The following is a 26821-nucleotide window of genomic DNA, read 5'->3' as shown; positions in this document are numbered from 1 at the left end:
GAAATGTCAGGGAATCTATCATACTCATCAGCTTTGAGAAGGGCAGTTTGCAGAAGTGCTAGGGGATCATTTTTGCTCTTTGAAGAGAATACAAAAGCCCTAAAATTGGGAGAAGGAGGAGGAGGAGACATGTAAATGCCTTTAGAACCAACTACCCACTCTAACAACTAAATGATGGAGAAATCTCATGAACTTTCTAATAAAGGAAATGGCTTTGGCATGAAGTAAGAATGGTAGTTCTGGGAAGCCCTGCTTGAAAGTTTCTATTCCTGAGGCTGAATTTAACACAGACCGCACTTCCTCAGCTGGGGACTCGAAATAGTGTTGCAGAGCTGGAAGCATGGTGAGATGCTTGTTAGTCTTTTGGGAGTCTCTAATGAAAGAAATCATGTTACTGCTTATTGCTACTCTCATTGTTTCAGCTTACCCTCAGGTGATCCTAGTAATCAGGCAAATCAGTAGTATCTTTTGAGCCACTACTAAGAGCGCAGCAATTGATCAGTCATATTTTTTGAGCACTTACTATGTGCAGATCACTGTACTAAGCATCTGGGAGAGTACAATTCAACATGGTTGGTAGAACACTGTATTAAGGCCTTCGGAGAGCACGATACAGTAAATCAGCATCATTCTTGTCCTCAAGGATCTTAGGATCTAGTGAGGGAAAGTATATTAGAATCATTTGTAACAAGAGGAAGAAGGAAAACGGGATATGTGCAGTCCCCCTATAAACTGTAGCTCATTGTAGGCAGGGGACATATCTACCAACTTTGTTGTACTGTATACACTTCCAAGTGCTTAGTACAGTGCTCTCCACATAGTGAGCACTCAGTAAGTATGATTGATTGATTGATTGTTAATTCATCAATATTAGGGTTTATAAGATTGGGATGTAAGTGCTCCAGAAGGTTCATTTAATCATATTTATTGAGTGCTTACTGTGTGCAGAGCACAGTACTAAGTGCCTCTGAGTACACTAGTGCTCAGATGGCATGGAACTGCTGAAGTGGCACCTGGGGGGATTAATTGGGAAGATGCTTGTTGTGGGCAGGGAATATGTCTGTTTATTGTTATATTGTACTCTCCCGAGCACTTAGTCAAGTGCTCTGTACACAGTAAGTGCTCAATAAATATGATTGAATGAGTGAATGAGAGATGAATCTCGGAAGACATATGATTTCCGAAGGGCTTTGAAGATCGGGAAAGCTCTGGTCTGTTGGATTTGAAGTGGGAGGCTGTTCCAGACAAGGGGAAGGGTGTGAGCGAGAGGTTGTCGTTGGGAGAGATGAGAACAAGGCACAGTGAGTTGACACACCTGCATCTACCCCACTCCCTATTTCTTAAAAGGGGAAACCTCCTCCCTCCTCTTGTTGTTTTCTTCTGAAATGATAGCCACACAGGAAGGGAAAGTATGGGACTAGTACTAGATTGTATTGCCATAACATTTTGGAAGGATTGGATTAGGGGTTGGTAGCTGGATTTAAATTCCAAGTATTAGGGAAGTTAGCCGTACTTTCTCAAGTGCTTAGTACAATGCGTTGCACACAGTAAGCACTCAACAAATACCACTGATTGTTGAACACTGTGTGCTGAGCACTATACAGTATGCTTGGGAGTGCACAGTACAATAAAATAGGAATTCACCATCCCTGACCTTAAGGATCTTAGTTGAGGAGACAGACATTAAAATAAATTACAGATAGGGGAAGTGCCATCCATAACCATGAGGATATATGTCAAGAGACCCTCTTTCACAAAGTTCCACACATTCTCGCCTCATACCTATCTATCTGCCCAGGGCATCATGCAAATTTTAGGCTAATATCTTTAGGCCAGGTTGAAGTAAAGTCAGTGAGTCTCTCCTATCAGGGCAGCTGCGACTGATGGGCCTCCCTACCTGGGATTCCTGCCAGTAAATAAATAGCTACACCTGTCCTGCCATCCTTTTTGCTTAGAGTGGTGTGGGGTGGGGTTTAAGGTAGGAGATAGGCCGATGGTATTTGTTAAGCTCTTATTCTGTGCCAGGCTCTGTACTAAGCACTAGAGTAGAAACATATCGAATTGGACACAGTCCCTGACTCAGGTGAGGCTCACAGTCTCATTCCCCATTTTACAGATGAGGTAACTGAGGCACAGAGAAGTGAAGTAACTCGCCCAATGTCACACAACAGACAAGTGGCAGAGCCGGGATTAGAACCCATGACCTCCTGACTCCCAGGACTGTGCTCTATCCACTATGTCATGCTGCTTCTACCCAAAGGGGAAATGGAGAAAGGACAAAAGGGAGGAGGCTTGATGCTGCCAAAGGGAAGCAGTGTGGCCTAGTGGAAAGATCCTGGGAGTCACGGGGCCTGGCATCTGAACATGGCTGTGCCACTTGCCTACAATGTGTCCTTGGACACATCACTTAACTTCCATAGGCCCACTTTTCCTCATCTGTAAAATGGGGCTTCACTGCCTGTTCTCCCTTCTCCTTGAACTGTGAGCCCCATGTGGGATGGGGACTGTGTCCGATCTGATCTACCCCAGTATTACGAACAATGCTTAGCACATCATAAGCACTTAACAAATTCCAAAATTATTATTGTTATTATCATTACTATTAGCCCAGTCCCTATTTCCCCCAGTGTCTGGTTGGCAGCAGGGGCTGTACTTCCAAAGCAGCGAGGGTATGAAAGGCTATAATCAATCAATCAATCAATCGTATTTATTGAGCACTTACTGTGTGCAGAGCACTGTACTAAACGCTTGGGAAGTACAAGTTGGCAACATACAGAGACAGTCCCTACCCAACAGTGGGCTCACAGTCTAAAAGGGGGAGACAGAGAACAAAATCAAACTAACAAAATAAAATAAATAGAATAGATATGTCCAAGTAAAATAAATAAATAAATAAATAGAGTAATAAATATGTACAAACATATATACATATATACAGGTGCTGTGGGGAAGGGAAGGAGGTAAGATGGGGAGGATGGAGAGGGGGACGAGGGGGAGAGGAAGGAAGTGGCTCAGTCTGGGAAGGCCTCCTGGAGGAGGTGAGCTCTCAGTAGGGCCTTGAAGGGAGGAAGAGAGCTAGCTTGGCGGATGGGCAGAGGGAGGGCATTCCAGGCCCGGGGGATGACGTGGGCTGGGGGTCGATGGCGGGACAGGCGATAGCGAGGCACAGTGAGGAGATTAGTGGCGGAGGAGCGGAGGGTGCGGGCTGGGCTGGAGAAGGAGAGAAGGGAGGTGAGGTAGGAGGGGGCTATACAGAACTCCTAGCATCCTCAGTCACTATTGTCAGAGACAAAATGAAGAGTTATTCATAACGATAATAATGATAGTCTTTGTTAAGCACTTATATGCCAAGCACTGTGTTAAGTGCTGGAATGGATACAAAATAATAAGGTCCCACATGGGGCTCACAGACTAAGGAGGACAGAGAACAGGTATTGAATTCCTATTTTGCAGACGGGAAAACTGAGGCACAGAGAAGTTAAGTGATTTGCCCAAGGTCATAGAGCAGACAATGAATGGACCAGGGATTAGAACCAGGTCCTCTGCTTCCCAGGAATATGCTCTTTCCACAAGGCTATACTGACCTGGGTTCTAATCCCAGCTCTCCCATATTTTTTTTAATGGCATTTATTAAGCACTTACTATGTGCAAAGCACTGTTCTAAGCACTGGGAAGGTTACAAGGTGATCAGGTTGTCCCACAGGGGGCTCACAGTCTTAATCCCCATTTTACAGATGAGGCAACAGAGGCCTAGAGAAGTTGTGACTTGTCCAAAGTCACACAGCTGACAATTGGCAGAGCTGGGATTTGAATCCATGACCTCTGACTCCAAAGCCCGGGCTTTTTCCACCTAGCCATGCTGCTTCTCCATGTGTCTGCTGCATGACCTTGGGAAAGTCATTTCACTTCTCTGTGCCTCAGTTACCTCATCTATAAAATGGGGATTATGACTGTGATCTCCATGTGGGACAGGGACTCTGTCCAGCCTGATTAGCACAGTCCAGCCCCAGAGGTTAGTATAGTGCTGAGCAAATAATAATAATAATAATAATGATAATGGCATTTATTAAGCGCTTACTATGTGCAAATCACTGTTCTAAGCACTGGGGAGGTTACAAGGTGATCAGGTTGTCCCACGGGGGGCTCACAGTCTTCATCCCCATTTTACAGATGAGGTAACTGAGGCACAGAGAAGTTAAGTGACTTGCCCAAAGTCACACAGCTGACAATTGGCGGAGCTAGGATTTGAACCCATGACCTCTGACTCCAAAGCCCGTGCTCTTTTCCATTGAGCCACGCTGCTTCTCTAAGTACTAAGTACTAAGTACTTCTCTAAGTACTTTGTTAAGTACTTAACAAATACCACTAAAAAGTAGTAACGTGCCTTTTGCTCTTTGCTCTTATTTAGGTTGAGTTAGGGTTCCAGTAGAGATTAAGATTAAGTGAGGGGTTCAAGGTAAAAGTTAAATTTAGAGTTCATAAAACTAAAAGTTTGAGGGCGCCTTAGGATAGGGCTTGATTAAGAAATGGGGAGTTGGTTCGGTGCCAAAGTTAGGTTAGGGATAAAGAGTGTAGCTGGAGGTTACAGAAACAGCTGTTTTAATCACAGAGTTTACTTCCTCCATCTTTATTCTGGGGAGGCAGAACTCTCTCTAGCTCCGGAGAGCTTTCTTAGCCAGCCTTTCCCCAAGAATATCTTTGAGGCAGAAAGCCAAGTTGCCGTCATCCTGCTTTTACATTTTCGTTCTCTGCTGGCGTGTTGGTGCCGTGTCGAATGTCCCCATCTGACCCAGGGTTCCCTTTGGACCGGCCTAGCACCGATGATGCTAGACGCCAGCGTCAGGCTCCAGTGGATACTGAGAAGTGGAAGCCCATGGCGTCTCCTCAGGGCTCTCTTTGGAGCTGAGGGGAAGGAAGGTGCTCTTTTGTAGCCTCGGAGAACCTTGGTGGTCCTGAGGGCAGTGGACCCCCGCTTACTGCTTAAAGAAGCAGCGTGGCTCAGTGGAAAGAGTATGGGCTTGAGAGTCAGAGCTTGTGGCTCTGCCTCTGCCCCTTGTCTGCTGTGTGACTTCGGGCAAGTCGCTTAACTTCTCTGTGCCTCAGTTACCTCGCCTGTAAAATGGGGATTAATCAATCAGTCGATCAATCGTATTTATTGAGCGCTTACTGTGTGCAGAGCACTGTACTATGCGCTTGGGAAGTACAAGTTGGCAACATATAGAGACAGTCCCTACCCAACAGTGGGCTCACAGTCTAAAAGGGGGGAGACAGAGAACAAAACCAAACATACTAACAAAATAAAATAAATAGAATAGATATGTACAAGTAAAGTAAATAAATAAATAGAGTAATAAATATGTGCAAACGTATATACATATATACAGGTGCTGGGGGGAAGGGAAGGAGGTAAGATTAAGACTGTGAGCCCCATGTGGGACAACCTGATTACCTTGTATCTACCCCAGTACTTAGAACAGTGCTTGGCGCATAGTAAGCACTTAACAAATACCACCATTATTATTACTGCCTAGTGGGTCTGAAAATGAAATGATCTTGCGTTTGGAGGATGGGTCGGGGCAATAATTTTGAGCATGGGCTTGACCGTGGGGTAAGCTTGCACCTTAATGTCACTGGAGTCTTTGAACTGTCCATCAAAGAGCCAATTTCCAAGTCTGTCACACCAGCTTTTTTTATTTTAATGGGCACACAAGGGGAGAACCTCACACGGTGGTGATTGGCCGAGCCCCCTGCCAGTCAATCATTGATTTCCCTCCTTCCCCCCTTATAGACTGTAAATCCAGTGTGGGCAGAGATTCACTCTTTTTGTTGCTGAATTGAACTTTCCAAGTGCTTAGTAATAATAATAATGGCATTTATTAAGCACTTACTATGTGCAAAGCACTGTTCTAAGCGCGGGGGAGGTTACAAGGTGATCAGGTTGTCCCACGGAGGGCTCACAGTCTTAATGCCCATTTTACAGATGAGTTAACTGAGGCACAGAGAAGTGAAGTGACTTGTCCAAAGTCACACAGCTGACAACTGGCAGAGCCAGGATTTGAACCCCTGACTTCTGACTCCAAAGCCCATTCTTTTTCCACTGAGCCATGCTGATTCTCATGTACTAAGCTGCTTTGCTGCTTAGTACAGTGTTCTGCACAAAGTAAGCACTCAATAAATCCGATTGAATGAATGAATGACCCACTCCTCCTGCCCTGAGCTCACAGAGTAGATAAACAGAAGCAAGCAATCAACCTGATTGATTAGAGATCTCCTCCACCCACACTGATCTGCAGCTTTGCTGGTGGCCAGAGGCCTTTCTTCATCTGAACCTCCAATATTCATTCATTCATTCAATCGTATTTTTTGAGCGCTTACTGTGTGCAGAGCACTGTACTAGGTGCTTGGGAAGTACATGTTGGCAACGTATAGAGACAGTCCCTACCCAACAACGGGCTCACAGTCTAGAAGGGGGAAACAGACAACAAAACAAAACATGTGGTCAGGTGTCAAGTCATCAGAATAAATAGGGATAAAGCTAGATGCACATCATTAACAAAATAAATAGAATAGTAAATATGTACAAGTAAAATAGAGTAATAAGTCTGTACAAGCATATACAGGTGCTGTGGGGAGGGGAAGGAGGTAGGGTGGGGGAATGGGGAGGAGGAGAGGAAAAAGGGGGCTCGGTCTGGGAAGGCCTCCTGGAGGAGGTGAGCTCTCAGTAGGGCTTTGAAGGGAGGAAGAGAGCTAGCTTGGCAGATGGGCGGAGGAAGGGCATTCCAGGCCAGGGGGAGGAGATGGGCCAGGGGTCGACGGCGGGACAGGCGAGAACGAGGTACAGTGAGGAGGTTAGCAGCAGAGGGTGTGGGCTGGGCTGGAGAAGGAGAGAAGGGAGGTGAGGTAGGAGGGGGCGAGGTGATGGGCAGCCTTGAAGCCCAGGGTGAGGAGTTTTTGTTTGATGCGTAGATTGACTGGTAGCCACTGGAGATTTTGGAGGAGTGGAGTAACATGCCCAGAGCGTTTCTGCACAAAGATGATCTGGGCAGCAGTGTGAAGTATAGACTGAAGTGGAGACAGGAGAATGGGAGATCAGAGAGGAGGCTGATGCAGTAATCCAGTCAGGATAGGATGAGAGATTGAACCAGCAAGAAAGCGATTTGGATGGAGAGGAAAGGGCGGATCTTGGCGATGTTGCGGAGGTGAGACCGGCAGGTTTTGGTGATGGATTGGATGTGAGGGGTGAACGAGAGAGCGGAGTCGAGGATGACACCAAGGTTGCAGGCTTGTGAGACGGGAAGGATGGTAGTGCCATCGACAGTGATGGGAAAGTCAGGGAGAGGGCAGGGTTGGGGAGGGAAGATAAAGAGTTCAGTCTTGGACATATTGAGTTTTAGATGGTGCGCAGACATCCAGATGGAGATGTCCTGAAGGCAGGAGGAGACCTGAGCCTGAAGGGAGGGAGAGAGAGCAGGGGCAGAGATGTAGATTTGGGTGTCATCAGAGTAGAGATGATAGTTGAAGCCATGGGAGCGAATGAGTTCACCAAGGGAGTGAGTGTAGATAGAGAATAGAAGGGGACCAAGAACTGACCCTTGAGGAACCCCTACAGTAAGGGGATGAGAAGGGGAGGAGGAGCCTGCAAAGGAGACTGAGAATGAACGACCGGAGAGATAAGAGGAGAACCAGGAGAGGATGGAGTCTGTGAAGCCAAGGTTGTATAGCGTGTTGAGGAGAAGGGGGTGGTCCACAGTGTCGAAGGCAGCTGAGAGGTCGAGGAGGATTAGGATAGAGTAGGAGCCTTTGGATTTAGCAAGCAGGAGGTCATTGGTGACCTTTGAGAGGACAGTTTCGGTGGAGTGTAGGGCACGGAAACCAGATTGGAGGGGGTCAAGGAGAGAGTTGGCATTGAGGAATTTGAGGCAGCGGGTGTAGGTGACTTATTCAAGGAGTCCCCCTCCCAATATGGGGAGGGGAAGAATGGGAGAGAGCAGGTCATTGATGTCCAAGGACATCCACCTCTGTTGGTTTTCCTGCTGGAATAACACATGGGGTAGACTCAAGGTCAATCTTGCTGAAGTTTGTTTTTGTTTTTTATTTTGTTTTTTTTTAATGGTATTTGTTAAGCACGTACTATGTGCCAGGCACTGTACTGAGTGATGGGGTAGATATAAGCTAATCAGGTTGGCACAGTCCATGTCTCACATAGGGCTCACTGTCTTAATCCTCATTTTTCAGGTGAGGTAACTGAGGCACAGAGAAGTTAAGTGACTTGCCCCAGGTCACACAGCGGACAAGTGGCAGAGTGGAGACTAGAGCCCAGGTTTGTCCGACTCCCAGGCCTGTGGCCTATCCACAAGGTCAGGCTGCTTCTCAATTAATTAATGGCTGAGTGCAATAAAAAAACTTTACCAAATCCATCTCGAGTCAGATTGAAAAATGAAGCTGGTCACATCTCTGCTACTGAGCAGTATCTGCCCTGATTTTCAAAATGGCCATATGATGCACCTGTGATAGACATGATTCAAATTTGTGATTCATAGATCCCTTTCCATATATCCAGGCCCTTGGGCATATTGCCTCTGACACTAACAATGTTTTTCCTCAGTTGTCCATATATTTAACAGCTCTTGGCCGGGAGTAGCCTCTGAGAGGGTCAGTGGTGGTTGGGTTAATGATAAGTGGGAAATAAAAATGAGTTATAAAAGGAAGTCAGGGACTTGGAAAGACTTGGAGAATATGCTTGCGGTTCAACCACTTGCCGTTCAATAGTGAGTCATTCATTTGCATCTGGGTATTCACCCAATACCCATGGGTTGCTGCATATGTTTCTGCATGTGAAAAAATATCCCTCAGCGTCTCTCAGAAACAAAGCTATTTTCTTCTTCAGTGAGAGTCAAAATGTGCAGATGGAGAGGAAATGTCCCCTTTTTCCTTTGTGTGGATCAACTTTGAGCAAGTGGTAGCTAGGAGCCACAAAATATTGAACTGGGAAAGAAGAACGACTCAATATTTACTGAGTGCTTACTCTGCATAGAGCATGTACTAAGTGCTTGGGAGAGTACAGTAGAGTTAGATGTGAATGCTGGCCTCAAGAAACCTAAAATCTAGTGGGAGAAACAAATGCTAAGATGAATTACAAGTAGGAGGAAGTAGTGGCAAGCAGCTTGGCCTAGTGGATAAAGCACAGGCCTGGGAACCAAAGGACTTGGGTTATAATCCTGGCTCTGCCACTTGCCTCCTGTGAGTCCCTGGGCAAGGCACTTAACTTATCGTTGCCTCCGTTTCCTCAACAACTGCAAAGTGAGGATTCAATACATGTTCTCCCTCCTGCTTAGGCTGTGAGCCTCTTGTGTATCCAGCCTGATTAACTCGTATCTACTCTACTGGAATACAAAAGAGGATTGGCTCTCTTTGAGGAACAGTTTTGAAAAACCCTGAGACAAGAAGACAGAAGAGAAAATAGGATCAGGCACTACAAGCACTAAGCAGAACAGCAAAAGGAGCAGCCTATTTGTGTGCCCATTGTGGCTGGGACTGTGGGAGTGTGCACACATGCTCTCTCTTTCTCTTTCTCTCTCTCTCTCTCTCATCTCTCCCTCCCTCCCTCCACCTCCCGAGTCCACACACTTTACTCCTCTAACATCAGTTTCCTCATTATGCCCTGATCTTGTCTGTCTCTCCACCAACCCCTTCCCCACCCTCTCTCTCTAACCTGGAACTCCCTCCCCATCCACCAGACCACCACTCTACCCACCTTCAAAGCCCTTTTAAGGTCACATCTCCTCCAAGAGGAGAGAAGCAGCGTGGCTCAGTGGAAAGAGCCCGGGCTTTGGAGTCAGAGGTCATGGGTTCAAATCCCAGCTCCACCAATTGTCAGCTGTGTGACCCTGGGCAAGTCACTTAACTTCTCTGGGCCTCAATTACCTCATCTGTAAAATGGGGATTAAGACTGTGAGCCCCCTGTGGGACAACCTGATCGCCCTATAACTGCCCCAGTGCTTAGAACAGTGCTTTGCACATAGTAAGGGCTTAATAAATGCCATTATTATTATTATTATTTCCCGATTAAGCTCTCTTTCCTCAACTCTCTCTCCCTTCTTTGTCATTAGTTCACTTGGATCAATGCCCCTTGGGCACTTGGTGGTATTTCACCCCATTATCAGCTCCACAGCCATTATGTACATATCTGAAATTCATTTATTTTAGCACCTGTCTCCCCACCTAGATTGTAAGCTCATTGTGGGCAGGGAATGCGTCTACCAACTCTTTTGTATCATACTCTCCCAAGGGTTTAGGAAGGTGTGCTGCACACAGTAAGCACTCGATAAATAGAGAAGCAGCGTGGCTCAGTGGAAAGAGCACGAGCTTGGGAGTCAGAGGTCATGGGTTCTAATCCTGACTCTGCCACTTGTCTGCTGGGTGACTTTGGACAAGTCACTTAACTTCTCTGGACCTCAGTTACCTCATCTGTAAAATGGGGATTAAGACTGTGAGCCGCATGTGGGACAATCTTATTACCTTATATCCGCCCCAGTGCTCAGAACAGTAGTTGACACATAGTAAGTACTTAACAAATTCAATTATTATTATTATTATTAATAATAAATAACATTGATTAACACATTCTCCACATTCCTAATAGTTAATTCTGAAAACTAAAGACTATCACTGAGAGTTCTTATATAATTTTCTCCTTTTAAATGTTCACAGTACTCTTCTGATATAAAATAAGAGCACACTTGCCTGTCAGAACATAGAGAAATGCCAAAGTGTTTTAACCTGGCATTTACCAAAGTCAAAAGTTTACTTATAATTGAATGTTTCTGTACAAGGTGAACATTTTACAATCTTAGAAAAGTATTTAAACCAATTATCAGAATTCCAGATCACATTAAAAAATCATTGCTAAATGCTAGGGAGGAGAGAGAGAGAGGGTCTTGTCAGACCCAAAGGAATGATGATGATGATGATATTTATTAAGAACTTACTATGTGGCAAGCACTCTGCTAAGTATTGAATCAACTAAAATAATTGTATTGGACACAGTCTGTCTCTTCATAGGACTCACAGTCTAAGGGAAGGGGAGAACAGGGATCTTATCTCTTTTACAGATGAGGAAAACTGGTGGATAGAGCAAGGGACTGGGTTAAGAAGGTCTTGGGTTCTAATCCCGGCTCCACGACTTGTCTGCTGTATGACCTTGAACAAGCCACTTAACTTCTTTGTGCCTCAGTTCCCTCATCTGTAAAATGGAGATTAAGACTGTGATCCCCATGTGGGACAGGGACTGTACCCAACCAATTATCTTATATCTACCCCAGTGCTTAGAACAGTGCCTGGCACATAGTGAGCATTTAACAAACACCATAATTATTGTTATTATTATAAAGTGATCGGCCTGAGGTCACGAGGCAAGCAAGTTGTGGAGCTAGAACTAAAACCTGGGACCCCTGACCCTCAAATCCCATGCTCTTTCCACTGGGCCACGCTTTGAGGGAAGCCCTGAATATCAGCTTCTGAATATGAGATTAGTTTTCCCCTTTCTGAAAAATAGAAAATGCATTGGCTTCCTCATGCATGGTCCAAGGACCCCTGCATTCCCTTGCCACCTACTGACATTACCTTTCCATTTGTGACCCAAGATTTAAGATAACTCAGTGATTTCAGAAATTAAACGTGTGCCAAGAGCCTCCAGTAAATGTTCTGTTTCTGAAGATGTCAGGGCCAAAGAGCAGCCTCTGAGCCGGGTGAGCTTTATTCCCTTGTCTCCTCAGTGAATGCCCTTCCCCCAGCTTTATTTGGGTGAGAGGATGCTTACGCGGAAGTTTGATTGTTAACTCTGAACTGAACCTTAAGGGCTTTCAAGAAGCCTCCCAAGCAGCTCCATCTGATCCGGGTTTGCTAATTAGAGTGACTTGGGACCTATTTTTGCCTCAGACGTTGGTGACTCAACTCCAACTTGATGCTAATCCCGTACAACCTATTTTGTGTTTTATAGATATTCGTTGTCGTATCTGCAGCTGCTCAACAACACAATGGAAACCCGGCCTGTATTTAGTTGGGGTTGTGAAGGCGGGGAATGAGGCTTGGCTCTTTCAAACATGCCCAATTCAGCTTCAAACTGTCCATCAAAAAAACAGAAAAAAACAAAAAAAAAATCCGCATCCAAGTAGATGCTTATTTTGATCATGTTCTATTTTGCAAATAGATCAGGAGAGAAAGAAGAGTGGGAGATTTACATGATGTGTAGAAGCAGAAATGTAAAGACGAGAAGCAGTGTGGCCTAGTGGAAAGAACATGGGCCTGGGAATCAGGAGGGCCTCGATTCAAATCATGGCTCTGCCACTGTTCCATTGTGTAACTTTGGGCAAGTCATTTAAACTTCTCTGTGCCTTGGGTACATCATCCGTAAAGTGGAGATTAAGACTGTGAGCCCCATATGGGACAGGAACTGCATCCAACCTGACGATCTTGTGTCTACCCCAGCACTTACTACACATAATATTAGTGAAGATGATGGCATTTATTAAGTGCTTACTATGCACAAAGCACTGTTCTAAGCGCTAGGGAGGTTACAAGGTGATCAGGTTGTCCCACAGGAGGCTCACAATGTTAATCCCCATTTTACAGATAAGGTAACTGAGGCCCAGAGAAGTTAAGTGACTCACCCAAAGTCACACAGCTGACAATTGACAGAGCCGGGATTTGAACCCGCGACCTCCGACTCCAAATCCCGTGCCGTTTCCACTGAGCCACGCTGCTTCTCACATAGCAAGCACTTAACAAGTACCATAAAAAATTGTTTTGTTTTGTTTTTGTTTTTTATTATTTCAAACCATGTAAGCCTCTTCTTCATAAAGCCATGCCCAGTAGCCTGGTATTCTAAGAATTTCCCTGTTGTTAGACCCTTACTAGAAATGACCATAAGAAGCCGCTGGGTAAGTCCCTTCACCTTTTATAATCTCAGTTCCCTTATCAACAAAGTGAGAAGATACCATGTCCCTTACATATCACAGGAGGATTGTGAAGATTAGATGCTTGAAATATGATTTTAGTTCACAGAGATAAGAGATACATGGATTTAAAATACTATACTGACTTGTGTTTTGAAGTTCTACTAAAATGTAGTATGCATTTGCTGCCTCTGCTTGGCTATAATTTTTATAGATGTTATCTTAACTTTGCCTTAGCATGCTTAATTTATTACTTTTTAATAAAATGCCTATTTGTCCTTGGTCATTTCTCACTAGGCTGCAAACTCATCATGGGCAGGGTAGTTGTCTACCAACTCTGTTGGATTGCGCTCTCCCAAATGCTTAGTACGGTGCTCTGTGCACAGTAAGTGCTCAGTGAATATGATTGATTGATTGTTCAGTTTTATACTCAACTGCCCAGTTTTCATCTGCCCTCTCTCCTGTTCAACATGCAAACCCCACCTGGGAGAGTACGATCTAGCAGAGTTGGTAGACACATTCCCTGCCCACAATGAGCTCGCAAATGAATGAAGACTTTGGTGAGCAGTACAGTTAGCTCTGGCTTCCCTTAAAGAGGGTGGGGGGAGAAGGGAGAGGACAAAGGGACCGCAAGAAAGTCTAATTAGAATGTCTAGAATAATGAAAAGCAGTTCCTAGCACTAGAGCGTAGATGCTAGATTAAAAAACAAACAAACAAACATTGTCCCTCTTCAGGTGAAATTGGATTCAGATGAAAAATCTACGAGGTCACGAGCCCTAGTCTTTGTAGACCTCGGCAGAGTAATTAACTGTCTGGCTGGCGTTCAATCAGGATTACTTTACTCTGAAAGGACTTCCAGAAACCTGAGGGAATAGCAGATGCGGCTAGGCTACTTCAACCAACCGAGACCTGGGGAGCCAAGACTTTTATAAAAAATGATAGTACCTTAGGTGTCCTTAAAGCACATACATCAGCAAAGCAATCAAATATCCCATATAAACCCTACTATTTTTCTTCCGCAGATTCAAATCAAAAGCATGATTACATCAAGAAACACTTCACTTAAAAGTCTTGAATTCAAATTCCACTGCCTTTCTTTGTGTCCGTAGACAAGACATTTAACCTCCCTTTGTATTTTTTCACATGGAGAATGGTGATCGGGACATTAATTTGTCTTGTGGGACTGTTGTAAAGGATGGCTAATAGAAACATTTCCAAGCGTTTTGCTCTCTCTTGGGTCAATCGGATGTTAAATCACAGCAACAGAGCTTTGGCCGATTAGGCTTATGGAGAAAAGGGAAAGAAAACTCCTGGTTCCCAGTTGTGAATTAAATAATGCCTTGGTCCTTCTTTTTAGAAGATATTAAAAAGTGTCATCTCTGACAAATTGCAAACCCTCTTGACAACAACTGCATTAGCTTCTAAAAATGTAAGCAGGTTATGGAGAGAGAAGGCTCTTTTAGAAGAGTAAGTCCCCTGATAATGCCAGCGACCAATGAGGATCAAACCATAAACTTAACTGTATTCATTTTTCCCTATTATGACAAAGAATGATTTTTAGGGACATAAAAAATGATTCAATCCAAATGTGGAGAGATGAGATTTATTTAAAAGGGAAATATTTCTAAATCCAACCTCCGTGCCATGAGTTTGACAGTTCAACCAACTCTGTGCATTAGCATTTTCTCTTCACAAGGTTATCTCCACTCAGCTTCAGAGCCCAAGTGTTTAAATGATGGAATAGACTTTCCTTTAAGTAGATGCCCCCCTGTGTTGCCCTTATAGATTAAATACATCCTTGATATTATATATATATTGCCAACCACCTCAGGATGGGAGAGTAATTGAATTGCTTTTCATCTGAAATATTGGAGCACTTCAAGGAGATAGGAATAATGTGTGTGTGTGTTCAGTGAAGTGTAAGGTGTTCTCCTGACCTAGCTGAAAGGGTGCTTACTAAAGGCTACGTTGTGGAATACAAACAAGGTGTAGGGTATGTGGAACAGATAATGGGATGCCAAGGCTGAGGAGATAATAATAATAATGATAATAATGATGGTATTTGTTAAGTGTTTACTTTGTGCAAAGCACTGTGATGGTATGTGACCCAGACAGAAACCAAACTAAGGGCTCTTTTGCATCCCCAAAAGAGTGGTGTAAATACTAATAACAATAATAAAACTATTAGTTAAGCACTTACCTTGTGCCAGGCACTGTACTAAGTGCTGGGGTAGATAGAAGATAATTAGGTTGGGCATAGTCTCTGTCCCACATGGGGCTCCTAATCTTAATCCCCATTTTACAGATGAGGTGACTGAGGCCCGGAGAAGTTAAGTGATCTGCTATAGGTTACACAGCAGACAAATGGCAGAGCCAGGATTTGAATTTAGGTCCTTCTGACTCCCAAGCGTGTGTTCTGTCCACTGCTTCTCTACCACAATTATTATTATTGTCATTATCATTCTCATCTTTATCTGCATAAAAATAGGTAAGCCATAGAGTCATCAGTCTACTCAGCCACATTCATGCCCAAAGCATGCAACAAAGGAGAGCACACTCATTTCATTTCATATATTGTTGAATGAAGGAAAAAATAAATGTGCCTCTATTTGTTACATTGCTACAACCAATTGTTACCAATTCTTTGATCGTAGTCTGTGCTGATTAAAATGAAATTAGCAATACGCATATATATGCTCAAATGTGTTTGTACATATACAGACACTTCTATATGCCTGCACACATACTTCCAGCAGCCCAGTATAAATGTGCAAAATCAGTAGTACCATTGAGTACTTACTCTGTGCAGAGCACTGTACTGAGAACTTAGAGATTGCAATAATAATAATAATGATGATGATGGCATTTATTAAGCACTTACTATGTGCAAAGCACTGTTCTAAGCGCTGGGGAGGTTACAATGTGATCAGGTTATCCCACGGGGGACTCACAGTCTTAATCCCCATTTTACAGATGAGGTAACAGAGGCACAGAGAAGTTAAGTGACTTGACCAAAGTCACACAGCTGACAATTGGCGGAGCTGGGATTTGAACCCCTGACCTCTGACTCCAAAGCCCGGGCTCTTTCCACTGAGCCACACTGCTTCCCCAGTAAACTTAGTGGGCAGAATCCCTGCCCTTAAGAAGCCTATCATCTAATGGTGAAGACAGACAGTAAAATAAATTACAAAAAGGACACAGGGTATAAAGGCTCATAAGTGCTGCGGTGGGGGCTTAGTTGGCTGTGGGTATCCAGGTGCTTAGGTGATATTTGGAGAATACAACAGAAGTAGCGAAGTGCTGAGGTGCCATTTAGAGATATAGAGGGTGGAGAGATTGGAGAGATGAGAGCTTAACTAGGGAAAGCTTCCTGGAGATGTGATTTCAGAAGAGCTTTGAAGATGGGGAGAGCAGTGGTCTGCTATATTCATTCATTCAATTGTATTTATTGAGCACTTACTGTGTGCAGAGCACTGTACTAAGCGCTTGGGAAGTCCAAGTTGGAAACATATAGAGACGGTCCCTACCCAACAGTGGGCTCACAGTCTAGAAAGGGGAGACAGAGAACAAAACAAAACATATTAACAGAATAAAGTAAATAGAATAAATATGTACTAGTAAAATAAATAGAGTAATAAATACGTACAAACATATATACATATATACAGGTGCTGTGGGGAAGGGAAGGAGGTAAGGCGGGGGGATGGAGAGGGGGAGGAGGGGGAGAGGAAGGAGGGGGCTCAGTCTGGGAAGGCCTCCTGTAGGAGGTGAGCTCTCAGTAGGGCCTTGAAGTATGTGAAGTAGAAGGGAATTCCAAGCAGGAGGTAGGACTTGAGAAAGAGCTCAGAAGCAGGAGAGGCAAGGACAAGGCACAAGGGTGCTAAACATTTAATATAGTGTTCTGCGCAGAGTAGATCTTCATTAGATACCATTGATTGGGGTGAAGTGTATGGACTGGGCATAAACATCAGAACACTGCTATTTCAGCTATGATCCCATGGCCTGTCTTCCAAGCCTGAAACGGGATCTGTTTTTTTAAAATGATTTTATTTTATTAGTATTTGTTAAGCCCTTACTATGTGGCAGGCATTGTACTAAGCACTGGGGTAGATACAAGCTTAATCAGGTTGGACACTGTCCATGTCCCACACGGGGCTCACAGTTTTCATCCCCATTTTAAAGATACAGTAACGGAGGCACAGAGAACTATAGTGACTTGCCCACGGTCACACAGCAGACAGGTGGTGGAGCCAGAATTAGATCATACATCTTTCGGATTCCCAGGCCCATCCTCTAACCTATCTTTCCCACTCCCCACTTCTCTGCTTCCTGATGTTTCGGGGACTATCCTGCTCAGTTCCCTAGATGTAGATCATCATCGCCCCACTATCCCTTGGTCATCATCATCATCATCATCATCAATCGTATTTATTCAGCGCTTACTGTGTGCAGAGCACTGTACTAAGCGCTTGGGAAGTACAAATTGGCAACATATAGAGACAGTCCCTACCCAACAGTGGGCTCACAGTGGTCCCTTAGACACCTCTCTTCTCTGGGGCTTTGTGCAAGTCATTTCTCTCCACTGCTGCTTACTTCCCTCCCCCGTGGGTTTCTAGGCTGCTACTCCTATCTTCATTGTCCCTTACTCCAATACTACCCCTAAACATTCCCGTCATGGCGCTTTCCCCAGCTTCCTCCTCTCCCAATACTCCTCAGATTTCCCTTCCTCTAGTGCCCTCCGTCAGATCCCTCTTCTCCTGTGATACCTCAGATCATTCTTCCCCTTGAATGGTCACCCCTAGAGCACCTGCTCAAATAAGGCCCCCAAGGCATGCACTGTAATAACAGGGATAGAGTGTTCAGGAATCTAGGGGGCTTGGATTCAGAAATTCTGCTAGAAATTGATACATATGTGTGGGTGTGTGTTTGTCCATGTGTGTGTGTATATGTATGAATAGAAATACAGTATATTGTGAATCATTACAAATTATATTAAATGTATTCCTAAATATAGTTTGTGATACATTTGTACTTTATTAAATAAGGCATTAAACATATTCTATTGATACTATATTAAATTAAATATATTATGCATTATGAATTATTAAATGTATTTGGATATATATGATTATATGTATTAGATTAAATATACGCACACATATATCAATTTCTAGCAGGATTTCAGATTCCAAGCCACTTAGATTCCCAGACTCTCTATGCCTGTTGTTACAATGCATACCATGGGGGCCTTATTTATATAAAAATATATAAACATGCATATACATTATATAAGTGCTTAGTACAGTACCCTGCACACAGTAAGTGCTCAATAAATATGATTGAATGAATATATATATCATAGAGACATATAGAGATAAGGAGAGAGATAATGCAAAGTGTAAAAAGTATAGGGAAGAAAAATACCTATTTTTCAAATGTCTTTGTTTCAGAAACTCTTATGGGTGGACCAAAGTTTATTTTTTCCTTACCTCTCTCCCTGACTGTCTTTCAGGTCAAGAGGGTTCTGACATAAAATGCTTTGATGCATCCGACTAGTGAAAATATACCGTTTTCTCTGGCTGAGATGCTGTACATTGTCTTCTTTTCCTTGTTGCTGTCCTTTTTTCTGAAATTTTCTCTGTCATTCCCCTCTTCTCCTCCTGACCTTATGTCCTACACTATTTCTTCTAGTGTATCAATCATTATGTCTGTTCCCCTCTCCGTTTGCCATGTTTTCTAGCACTTTGTTTTTCTCTCTCTCTAACGCCTGTCTGCCCAGTCTCTGTCTGTTCTTCTTTCTCTTCCAAATTCCTCTCCCCATTTTACTCTGTCACTCTGTTCGTGACATCCTTTGTCCCTTCTTGCATCCCTTTTGTCCACTGTTCTCTTTTATGGTTTAGTTGCTTCTTCCCCCTGTGCCCCACCTCCAGAATTTCTTTCCTTTGTTCCCTCTTCCTCCTTTGGCTTCCCTCTCCTATGTCAGTCTGTTTGTTTCATTCTCCAGTCTCTGTGTCCCTCTGTCTCCCTCTCTCTCTCCCCTTCCCTCTGTCCCTATCCCCATCTCCCTCCCTTCTCTCCTTCTCTCCCCCCTTCCCCTCCTCTCCCGCTCCTCTTCACCTCTCTCCCCTCTCCTTCCCTCTATCCCTGCCTTCCTCTCTCTCTCCCTATCTCTTTCCCTCCCTCTCTTCCTTACTTTCCCCTTCCCTATCTCCTTCCCTCTCCACCTGGAAGCTTAGAGAAATTGAGGGACCCAGAGCATCCCTTTTCTCACTGAGCCGTGTCCCTGCTTCTTGCACAGCTCCTTGCTGGTGTGCTGGACAGGACAGAGACAGAGCAGGAAGGGGAGGAGAAGGGAAGGCCCTCTTCAACCCTCACAAGGACCTCAAGCTATCAATCCGTTGTGACCTTCCACCAGAGGAACATTAACTACTTCTCCACTTCTCTTCCAAGATGCCACTGCCAATCCCTCTATCCCTGCTGTTGGGAGGAGGGTGGAGCCCACTATGGCCTAGTGGCTAGAGCATGGGCCTGCCAATCAGAAGGTTGTGGGTTCTAATCCCAGCTTTGCCACTTGTCTGCTTTGGGACCCTGGGCAAGTCACTTCACTTCTCTGTACCTCAATTTCCCCATCTGTAAAATGGGGATAAGACTGTGAACTCCATGTGAGGCAGGGACTGTGACCAACCCGATTTGCGCTTTTTCACCCCAGCACTCAGTACAGTGCCTGGCACGCAGTAAGTGCTTAACAAATACCAAAATTATTATTGTTATTACTTCCACCGTGCCAGCCAATCTCTCCCTAAGCCTGCCGACACCCATTCATTCATTCATTCAATCGTATTTATTGAGCGCTTACTGTGTGCAGAGCACTGCACTAAGCACTTGGGAAATACAAGTTGGCAACATATAGAGATGGTCCCTACCCAACAGTGGGCTCACAGTCTAGAAGGGGGAGACAGAGAACAAAACAAAACATATTAACAAAATAAAATAAATAGAATAAATATGTACAAATAAAATAAATAAATAAATAGAGTAATAAATCCGTGCAAACATATATACATATATACAGGTGCTGTGGGGAGGGGAGGAAGGTAAGGTGGGGGGGATGGGGAGGGGGAGGAGGGGGAGAGGAAGGAGGGGGCTCAGTCTGGGAAGGCCTCCTGGAGGAGGCCGAGATGCCAACTCTGAAGGAGCAGCTTAGAACAGTCTTTTAGATCCCGAAATGCCTTCATTATCCCTCAAGTCTGGGCACTATGGGAGTCATTTTCTCTGATTTCTCCTTCTAGCCTATAAGCTCCTTGTGGGCAGGGATCTTGTCTAAGTACTCTATTGTACTCTCCCAAGCACCTGGTATCATGAGAAGCAGCATGGTGTAGTGGATAGGTCATGGGTTCTAATCCCAACCTGGTCACTTGTGGGCTGTGTGACCTTGGACAAGTCACTTCACTTCTCTGGGCCTCAGTTACCTCAGCTGTAAAATGGAGATTGAGACTGTGAGCCCCTCATGGGACAGGGACTGTGTTGCTTGTATTAACCTACTAAGGTTGTATTAACCTACTCTCCTACTGAGAGCTCGCCTCCTCCAGGAGGCCTTCCCAAACTGAGCCCCCTCCTTCCTCTCCCCCTCCTCCTCCTCCCCATCATCATCATCATCATCAATCATATTTATTGAGCGCTTACTATGTGCAGAGCACTGTACTAAGCGCTTGGGAAGTACAAATTGGCAACATATAGAGACAGTCCCTACCCAACAGTGGGCTCACAGTCCCCATCCCCCCCACCCTACCTTCTTCCCCTCCCCACAGCACCTGTATATATGTTTGTACAGATTTATTACTCTATTTTACTTGTACATATTTACTATTCTACTTATTTTATTTTGTTAATATGTTTTGTTTTGTTGTCTGTCTCCCCCTTCTAGACTATGAGCCCACTGTTGGGTAGGGACCATCTCTATATGTTGCCAGCTTGTACTTCCCAAGCACTTAGTACAGTGCTCTGCACACAGTAAGTGCTCAATAAATGCGATTGAATGAAATAAATACGATTGAATTAACCCCAATGCTTAGTACAGTGCCTGACACATAGTTAAGCGCTTAGCAAATACCATCATTATTATTAGTAGTATTCATTCATTCATTCAATTGTATTTATTGAATACTTACCATGGTACAATTCATTCATTCAAACAAATGTATTGAGCGCTTAATGTGTACAGAGCACTGTACTAAGCGCTTGGGAAGTACAAGTCTGCAACGTATAGAGATGTTCCCTACCCAACAACGGGCTCACAGTCTAGAAGGGGGAGACAGACAACAGAACAAAACAGAACAAATTCAGCAACAAATAGAGACAATCCCTGCCCACAGCGGGCTCACAGTCTAGAAGGAGGAAACAGACCACACGGTAAATGTACAATACAACTGGTCGATTTCTAGTCTTCAAAGGGGGTTTGGAGTCAGAGTCGAAGAAGTCATTCACATGAGGTCTTTGCGATTAATGTGGAAAGACCACAAAACCAATTAATCCACCAGGAACTAAAAATAGCCAAGGAGCAGAGACCCTAATCCGTACGTGTGTGTTTTAAGGAACTAATGGGAAAGTAAGCCTGCACTAGGATCTATAGATGCTTTTTCTCCTGGCCACGTAAAACTTTGAGTAATGCCACATTGCATTAAGTTTGCAGAAGCCCTCCTCGTGCTGGGTAGTTTTATTGGTGGTGCGTTAGGTTGGGTGCGTGGCAAATAGGGGTACCTGAAGCTCTCTTTAATTTCAAATTAAGTAACACCCCCAAAAGATTTGTTGTCAAAATCCAAAATGTGTTTCATAGAAGGCTGAAAGAAAAGTCAGCCCCACTGACAGCGTTCCGGTTATAGGGTTACTCCTCCTTTGCTTTTATTGTTCAAGTCAGAAGAATACAACTAATCTATGATCCTTTTTATTATGATTATTATTATTTTACCTAAACACCTACTTGGTGATGCTATTGAGTTCTGTAAGTCATGTGATTTATTATTTGAATGTTTAAAGCCACATTGCATTCTGCATTTCCCAAACATAATAAGAAAAATGGAGCCCTCTAAAGAAAATGGAACAGGGCTCAGTGCTTAGAACAGTGCTTGGCACATAGTAAGGGCTTAACAAATGCCATCAATATTATTATTATTATTATTATTATTATTAAAATAGCATTTTTTCTTACTTTCTCAAATCAAGAATTTGCAGTCCAATTTTCTACTGAAACACGAATTTCCTTAAAGTAAATTTGCATTTCAGGCAGATGCAACTATTGTGGGGAACTGGGATGAATATTCTTTTTTTCTAAAGGTTTGGATTAATCATTATGTACTATAAAATTTTCTTTTTTGTGCAAACCGGCTGTTTGTGTGTGTTTCAAGTTATATCTTAAATACTGAAGATGATGTTTTATAATAGTAGCTGTAAACATTGAATCCAGTACTGTCCCAAATGTTTTAAGCATTTCCTTTGGTAGGGGAGCTTTTCTTGGAGTCTGGTCAAAGAAGACGCTTGTGGGGACTGTGTGGGAGAAGTTCTGTCTCTTTCATTCCATTCTTTTCAAATGACCAGATTGTTTTCCTCCTCAGTTTAGGCATCAAAGGCAACTGATTATAGAAGCAACATGGCCTAGTGGATAGATCACAGGTCTGGGAATCAGAAGGACCTGGGTTCTAATCCCACTCCACCACTTGTCTGCAGTGTGACCTTGGGTCAGTCACTTCACTTGTCTGTACCTAAGTACATCTGCAAAATGGGGATTAGGACTGTAAGATCCATGTGGGACAGGGATTGTGTCCAACCTGATTTGCTTGTATCTATCCCATTGTTCAGTACAGTGCCTGACACAGAGCAAATACTTAACAAATGCCACCGTTACTATGATTATTATTGTTAGCAGCCATGTCAGGACTGAAGAGTGGTGAGATGCAGTATTAGGGATCTGGGGGAACTCGCAGTTGGGGATCCCTAAAACCCTTCCAGGGACAGAGCAAATAGTCACAGGGGAAGGTGCCGTTCTTCCCTACAATTTAGTTCGGAGCCAGTCTCTAGAGTGGATCATTGAGTGGTTGCATTTCAGGGACAGTCAGAGCAGACGCCCTTCCTTTCTGAACTCTGTGCTCATTAAAATGCTAGATCCGTCTTTCAGGAGAGTACAGATGGTTAGTCACAGTATCCTCCATAAATTTCATAAATTAGAGTAGAAAGGACAGCGCTCTAGCTATCCAGTTTGACATAAAGGCATAATATCCTTTCCTTTTCATTTATCTTTCATGGCAGCAGCATTACTTTATAGAATCAGCTTGGCCTAGTGGAAGAACACAAGCCTGGGAGTCAGAAGATCGGTTCTAACCCCGGCTGTGCTACTCTCCTGCCGTGTGACCTTGGGCAAGTCACTTAATTTCTCTGTGCCTCAGTTTCTTTATCTATAAAAGGGGGATTCAGTATCTGGTCCCCTTCCTATTTATACTGTGAAATCCATGTGGGATAGGGACTGGGTTCCACCTAACTTGTATCTACCTCAGCGCTTAGCACAGTGCCTGACACCTAGTAAGCACTAAAATACCACAATTATTACTCTTGTTGTTATTATTAGTAGTAGTTTTATCATGGACACAGAAATGAGGAACATGACTACCCACTCTGGTGGATTGTACTCTCTCAAATGCTTAGTCCTGTGCTTAGCACTTAAATACCATTGATAGATGGTTGAGCTGTGTTGGGGATGCAAGAAAGGAAGTAGCTAGGATAGAGCAGGGAAACAAAACCCCCAAAAACCTCTTTTAAGATCTCTTAGCCACCATTCAGAGCCCTGGCAAGGTTCCCAGTGGTCAGAGAGGAGGTAAAGAAAGGCGACTGAGAGAACGTGGTCAGATGTAACAAAACAAAGCTTCAGCCAGAAGCTGGAAATAATGGCAGCGGATAGATCAGTGTGTACACTACAATCCAGAAAGGAGCAATTATTTTTGAGCAGAATATCAGAGAAAATTGTGAGATGAGGCAAAAGTCAAGTACCCAGGCAAGGCACACAACCAACTTGGCATCACAGGAAGGACAATCTTGGTTTGTGCCCAGTATAATTGGATATCCAGGTTTCACATTGACCTTTTCTACCACCCATGCATCCGGTGGTGAAGCTCACTGTCAGTAGCATCTTTGAATATGACAGACAAATATATATGAACTAATATTTATTCATGAGTATATATGCATATGTATGTACTGATGCATAAGTATCCATTCATATATGTAAATATGTAAATGGATATTTTTATGTATGAGAATATAATCAGCGCTTAGAACAGTGCTCCACACGTACTAAGCGCTTAACAATTACCATCATTATTATTATAAGTGTATATATATATACTCATACATAATATCCATTTACATATACATGTAAACCTATGCACATACTAAAGTCTTATACACCTACATAAATTTCAACTTCAATCCTTAAATTCTCCCTCTTTTTAAAAACTCCACTTCCATAGTCTGAGTTGATATATAAAGAAAAGCTAGTTCATGAGGTGACTCTAGCCTGCAATCTTCTGTTTCTTTGCAAAATATTAGGCAAGAACAAAATGATCCCTGGGTGGGTTTGATAAATGCTAGTCCATTGTGTGCCCTGTGAGTACCCCAGTACAGTCATCTATTGCCGTTTTTCTATTCCTTTGGCTCTTGTATATTCAGGTTATACAAGCAGCCCATTGTTCTCTTATCCACACTGAATTATGGCCCGATGATAGCTCCCCAAGGCCTCACACATAAAACCTAAATCTTCTGACCACTGGTTTCAAGCTGTGCACCAGCTGGCCGAAGTCCCGCAGTAGGCGAGTGGTGGACCTGGGCTTTGAACCCAGTTTCTCCGTCTCCGAGGCCCATGTTCTTTCCACAGGCCAACCTGGGTCTCGTAGACACCAACCGCTAACCTCCTCACTGTACCTTGTTCTCGCCTGTCCCGCCGTCGACCCCCGGCCCCCGTCCTCCCCCTGGCCTGGAATACCCTCCCTCCACACATCCGCCAAGCTACCTCTTTTCCTCCCTTCAAAGCCCTACTGAGAGCTCACCTCCTCCAGGAGGCCTTCCCCGAATGAACCCCCTTTTTCCTCTCCTCCTCCCTATCCCCCCAGCCCTACCTCCTTTCCCCTCCCCACATCACCTGTATATATGTTTGTACAGATTTATTACTCTATTTATTTTACTTGTACATATTTACTATTCTATTTATTTTGTTAATGATGTGCATTTAGCTTTAATTCTATTTGTTCTGACGACTTGACACCTGTCCACATGTTTTGTTTTGTTGTCTGTCTCCCCCTTCTAGACTGTGAGCCCATTGTTGGATAGGGACCGTCTCTATATGTTGCCAACTTATACTTCCCAAGCACTTAGTACAGTGCTCTGCACACAGTAAGCGCTCAATAAATATGATTGAATGGATGAATGAATGAATGAACCCAAACCTACTTTGTTCGGTCAAGATATCCTGTCTTACGATGATGCCTTTTCCTCTCTTCTAGGAAAACGAAGTGAAGGATGTTGCACATGAACAGAGTCGCCTGAGACTTCAATATGCTAACCTTTCTCCCAGGGTCCTGCAGTATGACCAGGTAACTATCTTCAGGATTTGTTTCCTGACCAAGCTGAAGAAAGCCCTTGCTACTCTCTGGAGATTCAGGACAAAAAGAGGGTTTGAAATTTCTTAATAATAACTGTAGTATGTGCTAAGTGCTTACTATATGCCAAGCATTGGGAGAGATACAAAATAATCAGCTGGGGCACAGTACTTGTCCCACATGGGGATTTCCTAAATTCACAATTCAGAAGGCTGTTAGTAGTTAACAAAGAGCTATATTCATTCAGTTGTATTTATTGAGTGCCTACTTTGTGGAGTGCACTATACGGAGCTTTTGGAAAGTACAATTCAGCAATAAAGAGAGATAGTCCCTGCCCACACCAGGTTTACAGTCTAGAAGGGGGGAGACAGACATCAAAACAAGTAAACAGGCACCAATAGAAATAAATAGAATTTATTTATAAATTCTTAATTTATAAATTTATTTATAAATTCTTGATTATATTAAATTAATATATTAAACACTATTAAATGTATTAAATTGAATTATGTTAAATAACATATTGTTAAACAATAAATAGAACTTATTTAGAGTAAGTAGCCACAATCCCTGCCCTCAAGAATCTTAAAATCTAGTAAAGGGAGGAGTTTACAATCTAGTAAAGCTCGTGTTTCTCTTCCTCTTAGGCGTCAGTTTTATACTGCTGGGTTATTCCACTGAGATCCGAACAAATTAAAAAAAAAACACAAAGGGAGTTTCGTTTTGTTTCTTGGGGGGACGGGAGGGTTGGAAAAAATGTTACTGCAAAATTAAAAGAAAGCAGCTGCAAAAAGATGAGCCAATATTCTGCCAGATCATGCAATATAGTAAGCAGAACATCACTATTCTTCTTCTTCTTCTTCTTTTTCTTCTTCTTCTTCTTCTTCTTCTTCTTCTTCTTCTTCTTCTTCTTCTTCTTCTTATTACTATTTATGCAGTGCCTCCAAACTATTAGGTCATAATAATAATAAAGACAGGATTGATTAAGTGCTGACTATGGGACAAGTACTGTGCTAAAATGCTGATATAGATAGAGAAGCAGCGTGGCTCAGTGGAAAGAGCCCGGGCTTTGGAGTCAGAGGTCATGGGTTCAAATCCCGGCCCTGCCAATTGTCAGCTGGGTGACTTTGGGCAGGTCACTTCACTTCTCTGGGCCTCAGTTACCTCATCTGTAAAATGGGTATGAAGACTGTGAGCCCCCCGTGGGAAAAACTCATCACCTTGTTACC

At 43.5% G+C, this 26821-nt stretch overlaps 1 protein-coding gene across 13 annotated transcripts in view; it reads left to right on the top strand.

Moving 5' to 3' along the window:
• Positions 1–26821, top strand: part of RIMBP2 (RIMS binding protein 2) — a 440277-nt gene that overhangs the window by 234308 nt on the left and 179148 nt on the right. For all 13 annotated transcript variants that reach the window (XM_038762562.1, XM_038762556.1, XM_038762559.1 and 10 more), the window contains one exon: positions 25497–25586. In XM_038762562.1, the coding sequence (XP_038618490.1) occupies positions 25497–25586 (90 nt within the window). The remainder of the gene's footprint in view (positions 1–25496; positions 25587–26821) is intronic.

The sequence above is a fragment of the Tachyglossus aculeatus genome, chromosome 21 (assembly GCF_015852505.1).
Source record: "Tachyglossus aculeatus isolate mTacAcu1 chromosome 21, mTacAcu1.pri, whole genome shotgun sequence".
NCBI lineage: Eukaryota > Metazoa > Chordata > Mammalia > Monotremata > Tachyglossidae > Tachyglossus > Tachyglossus aculeatus.
This window is presented reverse-complemented; position numbering and strand designations above follow the sequence as displayed.